At 49.3% G+C, this 6,128-nt stretch overlaps 1 protein-coding gene across 1 annotated transcript in view; it reads left to right on the forward strand.

The window, feature by feature from the left end:
* tmem131 (transmembrane protein 131) overlaps positions 1-5,118 on the forward strand; it is a 14,700-nt gene extending 9,582 nt beyond the window's left edge. The window contains exons 4-9 of the mRNA XM_070440414.1: positions 200-384; positions 542-797; positions 1,186-1,344; positions 3,009-3,273; positions 4,858-4,935; positions 5,032-5,118. Of these exons, the coding sequence (XP_070296515.1) occupies positions 200-384; positions 542-797; positions 1,186-1,344; positions 3,009-3,085 (677 nt within the window). The 3' untranslated portion in view covers positions 3,086-3,273; positions 4,858-4,935; positions 5,032-5,118. The remainder of the gene's footprint in view (positions 1-199; positions 385-541; positions 798-1,185; positions 1,345-3,008; positions 3,274-4,857; positions 4,936-5,031) is intronic.
* Positions 5,119-6,128: the final 1,010 nt, after the last annotated feature.

Consider the following 6,128-nt stretch of genomic DNA (forward strand, 5'->3'; position numbering starts at 1 on the left):
GGACAACACATCTACAGTCACAACTACTGCAGGACAACACATCTACAGTCACAACTACTGCAGGACAACACATCTAGTCACAACTACTGCAGGACAACAACATCTACAGTCACAACTACTGCAGGACAACACATCTACAGTCACAACTACATGCAGTAGTTGTGACTGTAGTTGTGACTGTAGTTGTGTTGTCCTGCAGTGCTGGAAGGAAAGCAGCTGAGAGGTCCAACTAATGCTCAGAGGAAGAGAGCGGAGAAGGAGAGGAGAGCGAAGGGAAAACCACCTCAGAGAGACCAGCTGAAGGACGTTTTGGCAGACAACGATGACAGCTCCTCGACCACCACAGAGACCTCCAACCCTGATGTAGAGGCCAGCAACAAAGAGGTAGACCGAGAGAGAGAGTGACGTGCACACACACACCACACGCAGACTTAAAACGGGATGGTATAGCGAGAATGTCTTGTTCTTCTGTTTGTTTAGGAACCAGTGAAGAAGAAGGTGTTATAGGGAGAAAAAATGTCTCGTTCTTCTGTCTGTTTAGGAACCAGTGAAGAAGAAGGGCAGAACAGCAGTGACTCTGGAGAAAGAGGAAACCAAACCCCAAAACAACAAGCGACAAACCAACCCAAAGGATCAGTCTAGTTCCCTGGAGCTCCCCTACAGCACAGCCCTGGAGAACAAACAGCGCAAGACCTTCATCCACTCTGCTCTCACCACCGCCCCTAAAATTAGGACTCTGCACAAACCCAGACCTGGGTCTCTCTCCCATCTCAACTCGCCTGATTGTTCTGGACTTGGTAATGGAGACATGTTGTTATTTTTACACCGGTGCTTCTTAAGTCCCGTCACTGTTTTTGCTGCTCCTGAACGTGATCTTTAATGGTTTAGGAGAAACAGAAAAACAGTGACGGGGTTCCCTTTTGTTCTTTATGTTGGATCTTCTCTTTGTCCAATTCCTCTTATTATTGATGTGCATTAGGGTTCGGGTCAGAGTCCACGCTCGCCCTAGGGTCAGAGTCCTGGCTCGCCCAACCTCGGGTCAGAGTCCACGCTCGCCCTCGGGTCAGAGTCCTGGCTCACCCTCCGCCCTAGCCCATTACACCTCCATCCATTCTCTCGTCTAAATGTTCTGTTAGGCTGTTATCTGAGACGGGTGGTTCCCTTTCTCTCTCTCTGCCCCCCCAGTGCCTTGTGGGAAGCTGGAGGATTCTTGTCCGTTTCCTGTGGTGAAGCGGTTGTCCAACGTCTCTGTTTCAGAGCCGGGTCACAGCAGCGGCTCCGAGGGAGAGAAGGAGTTCGCTGCTACTGAATGGGACCTCCCACTGCTCACCAAAACCACCAACCGTAGGTCACTTATCTACCTTGACCATGGTGTGTCCAAAATGGCACCCTACACCCTATATAGTGCACTACTATAGACCAGAACCCTATTCCCTATATAATGCACTACTTTAGACCAGGGCCCTATTCCCTATATAGTGCACTACTTTAGACCAGAGCCCTATTCCCTATATAGTGCACTACTTTAGACCAGAGCCCTATTCCCTATATAGTGCACTACTTTAGACCAGAGCCCTATTCCCTATGTAGGGATTAGGGTCCCATCTGGGACGCAGCCCTGGGTTGGGTTATTATTAAGCCCAATTCAGGGAGTAAACTGAAATTCATCACTGTTACTCTATTGGTGCAGAAAACTCCCTGTTGAGATATATCTGGGGTAATATAAGACGCCTGTCATCTGAGAACCGTTACTGAGAAGATCATGTTGATGGTTTTGGCAGATTAATGTAATTAAATAATAGAGGTCCTAGAATCATTCCCTGTGGAACACCACATTCACTACTGTCTCCTCTCTCTCCTGTCTCTCCACTTCCCTGTGGGACAATCCACATTCACTACTGCCTCCTCTCTCTCCTGTCCTCTCCACTTCCCTGTTGGGACACAACATTCACTACTGCCTCCTCTCTCTCCTGTCTCTCCCTACTCCCTGTGGGACACCACATTCCTACTGCCTCCTCTCTCTCCTGTCTCTCCACTTCCCTGTGGGACACACATTCACTACTGCCTCCTCTCTCTCCTGTCTTCCACTTCCCTGTGGAACACCACATTCACTACTGCCTCTCTCTCTCCTGTCTCTCCACTTCCCTGTGGGACACCACATTCACTACTGCCTCCTCTCTCTCCTGTCTCTCCACTTCCCTGTGGGACACCACATTCACTACTGCCTCCTCTCTCTCGTCTCTCCACTTCCCTGTGGGACACCACATTCACTACTGCCTCCTCTCTCTCTGTCTCTCCCTTCCCTGTGGAACACCACATTCACTACTGCCTCCTCTCTCTCCTGTCTCTCCACTTCCCTGGTGGGACACACACATTCACTACTGCCTCTCACTCCTGTCTCTCCACTTCCCTGTGGGACACCACATTCACTACGCCTCTTCTCTCTCCTGTCTCTCCACTTCCCTGTGGAACACCACATTCACTACTGCCTCCTCTCTCTCCTGTCTCTCCACTTCCTGTGGAACACCACATTCAACTACCTGCCTCCTCTCTCCTGTCTCTCCACTTCCCTGTGGAACACCACATTCACTACTGCCTCCTCTCTCTCCTGTCTTCCACTTCCTGTGGGACACCACATTCACTACTGCCTCCTCTCTCTCCTGTCTCTCCACTTCCTGTGGAACACCACATTCACTACTGCCTCCTCTCTCTCCTGTCTCTCACTTCCCTGTGGAACACCACATTCACTACTGCCTCCTGTCCTCTCCTGTCTCTCCACATTCCCTGTGGGACACCACATTCACTACTGCCTCCTCTCTCTCCTGTCTCTCCACTTCCCTGTGGAACACCACATTACATACTGCCTCCTCTCTCTCCTGTCTCTCCACTTCCCTGTGGAACACCACATTCACTACTGCCTCCATCTCTCTCTCCCTGTCTCTCCACTTCCCTGTGGGACACCACATTCACTACTGCCTCCTCTCTCTCCTGTCTCTCCAACCCTGCAGAAGCAGACAGTCTCCAGCAAGATCTCCCTACAGACCATGAATGCAGACGCCTTCCTGAAAGAGACCCACTCAGCTAGGACCTACTCCCCTCCCTCCTCCTCCCCAGCCTAGTGACCAGGGGAACATACAGCCAAATACTCAATGCCAATAGTGAGACCAACTTGAAGAAGCACCAGGGAAAAAGCTAGCTAATGCCACCTCTCTCCCGGCAAGAATGGCAATCCTACTTTTGCAGCTGTGGCTGCGGGATACGACAGAAGCCCAGGTGAGCTACCATAGCAAATTGTCAACTTTCTGATACTTTTGTATTGACTAGATACAAGTTGTGACCATAGTGTGATGGTTTTCAGGTGGCAAGTTGTGCCCATAGTGTGATGGTTTTAGGTGGCAAGTTGTGACCATAGTCGTGATGGTTTAGGTGGCAAGTTGTGACCATAGTGTGATGGTTTTCAGGTGGCAAGTTGTGACCATAGTGTGATGGTTTTCAAGGTGCAAGTGGTGACCATAGTGTGATGGTTTTAGGTGGCAAGTTGTGACCATAGTGTTGATGGATTCAGGTGGCAGTTGTGACCATGGTGTGATGGTTTTCAAAGTGGCAAGTTGGACATGGTGTGATGGTTTTCAGGTGGCAAAGTTGTGCCCATAGTGTGATGGGTTTCAGGGTGGCAAGTTGGTGACCAATAGTGTGATGGTTTCAGGTGGCAAGTTGTGACCTAGTGTGATGGTTTTCAGGTGGCAAGTTGTGACCATAGTGTGATGGTATTCAGGTGGCAAGTTGTGACCATGGTGTGATGGTTTTCAAGTGGCAAGTTGTGACCATGGGTGATGGTTTTCAAAGTTGGCCAAGTTGTGGTCCATGAGTGTGATGGTTTTCAGGTGGCAAGTTGTGACCATGTGTGATGGTTTTTCCAGGTGGCAAGTTGTGACCATAGTGTGATGGTTTTCAGGTGGCAAGTTGTGACCATAGTGTGATGGTTTTCAGTGGCAAAGTTTGTGAAATAGTGTGATGGTTTTCAGGTGGCAAGTTGTGCCCATAGGTGATGGTTTTCAGGTGGCAAGTTGTGACCATAGTGATGTTAGTGGTTGTTCCAAGGTGGGCAAAGTTTGTGACCATAGTGTGATGGTTTTTCAGGTGGAAGTTGTGACCATAGTGTGATGGTTTTCAGGTGGCAAGTTGTGACCATAGTGTGATGGTTTTCAGGTGGCAAGTTTGTGACCATAGTGTGATGGTTTTCAGGTGGCAAGTTGTGGACCAATGTGTGGGTAGCAGGTGCAAGTTGGTGACGTTCAGTGGCAATTGTGACCAGGTGTGATGCGTGTCAAGGTGCAAGTTGTGGCCCATAAGTGTGATGGTTTTCAGGTGGCAAGTTGGTTGACATAGTGTGATGGTTGTTCAAGTGGCAAGTGTGTGACCATAGTGTGATGGTTTTCAGGTGGCAAGTTGTGACCATAGTTGATGTTTTCAGGTGCAAGTTGTGACATAGTGGATGGTTTTCAGGTGGCAAGTTGTGACCATAGTGTGATGGTTTCAGGTGCCTAGTTGTGACCATGGTGTGATGGTTTTCAGGTGGCAAAGTTGTGACATATGTGTGATGGTTTTTCAGGTGGCAAGTTGTGACCATAGTGGTGATGGTTTTCAGGTGGCAAGTTGTGACCATAGTGTGATGTTTTCAGGTGGCAAGTTGTGACCATAGTGTGATGGTTTTTCAGGTGGCAAGTTGTGACCATAGTGTGATGGTTTTCAGGTGGCAGTTTGTGACAATAGTGTGATGGTTTTCAGGTGGCAAGTTGTGACCATAGTGTGATGGTTTTCAGGTGGCAAGTTGTGACCATGTGTGATGGTTTTCAGGTGGCAGTGGCGCAGGTGAAAGGCCCAAGTGAAGACTGGAAGCTCCATGACCTTAGTGGAGAGTGACCGCTCAGACAGGTAACATGTCGCTCCCTTCTCCTCTGCGCCGCTCTATATCTCTCTCGCGCATTCTCGCTCTGATTCCAAATAATCCATTCATATTCCTCTATCTAGCTCAGGATTATGGTCTCCGAAGGATTCAACTCTGACAACTCCTTCTCTGCATTCGGACCCAAACAACTCTTTCAATCTGACAAGAGTAAGGACTGTCATGCATTTGTCTCCAGCTAGGGGCTTTATGGTGTGTCATGTTGTCTCCAGTTAGGGGGCTTTATGGTGGTGTCATGTTGGTCTCCAGTTAGGGGGCTTTATGTTGTCTCCAGCTAGGGCTTTATGGTGGTGTCATGTTGTCTCCAGTTAGGGGCTTTATGGTGGTGTCATGTTGTCCCAGTTAAGGGGGCTTTATGGTGTGTCTTGTTGTCTCTAGCTAGGGGGGCTTTATGGTGGTGTCATGTTGTCCTCCAGTTAGGGGGCTTTATGGTGGTGTCATGTTTCTCCAGCTAGGGGGCTTTATGGTGGTGTCATGTTTGTCTCCAGTTAGGGGGCTTTATGGTGGTGTCATGTTGTCTCCAGTTAGGGGGCTTTATGTGGTGTCATGTTTGTCTCTAGCTAGGGGCTTTATGGTGTGTCATGTTGTCTCCAGTTAGGGGCTTTATGGGTGTCATGTTGTCTCAGCTAGGGGCTTTATGGTGGTGTCATGTTGTCTCCAGCTAGGGGCTTTATGGTGGTGTCATGTTGTCTCCAGCTAAGGGGGCTTTATGGTGCGGTGTCATGTTGTTCTCAAGCTAGGGGGCTTTATGGTGGTGTCATGTTGTCTCCAGTTAGGGGCCTTTATGGTGGTGTCATGTTGTCTCCAGTTAGGGGTTTATGGTGGTGTCATGTTGTCTCTAGCTAGGGGCTTTATGGTGTGTCAATGTTGTCTCCAGTTAGGGGCTTTATGGGGGTCATGTTGTCTCCCAGCTAGGGGCTTTATGGTGGTGTCATGTTGTCTCCAGCTAGGGGCTTTATGGTGGTGTCATGTTGTCTCCACTAAGGGTGGGGCTTTATGGTGGTGTCAATGTTGTCTCCAGCTAGGGGGCTTTATGGTGGTGTCATGTTGTCTCCAGCTAGGGGGCTTTATGGTGGTGTCATGTTGTCTCCAGCTAGGGGCTTTATGGTGGTGTCATTGTCTCCAGTTAGGGGGCTTTATGGTGGTGTCATGCTGTCTCCAG

The sequence above is a fragment of the Salvelinus sp. IW2-2015 genome, unplaced genomic scaffold, assembly GCF_002910315.2.
Source record: "Salvelinus sp. IW2-2015 unplaced genomic scaffold, ASM291031v2 Un_scaffold2523, whole genome shotgun sequence".
NCBI lineage: Eukaryota > Metazoa > Chordata > Actinopteri > Salmoniformes > Salmonidae > Salvelinus > Salvelinus sp. IW2-2015.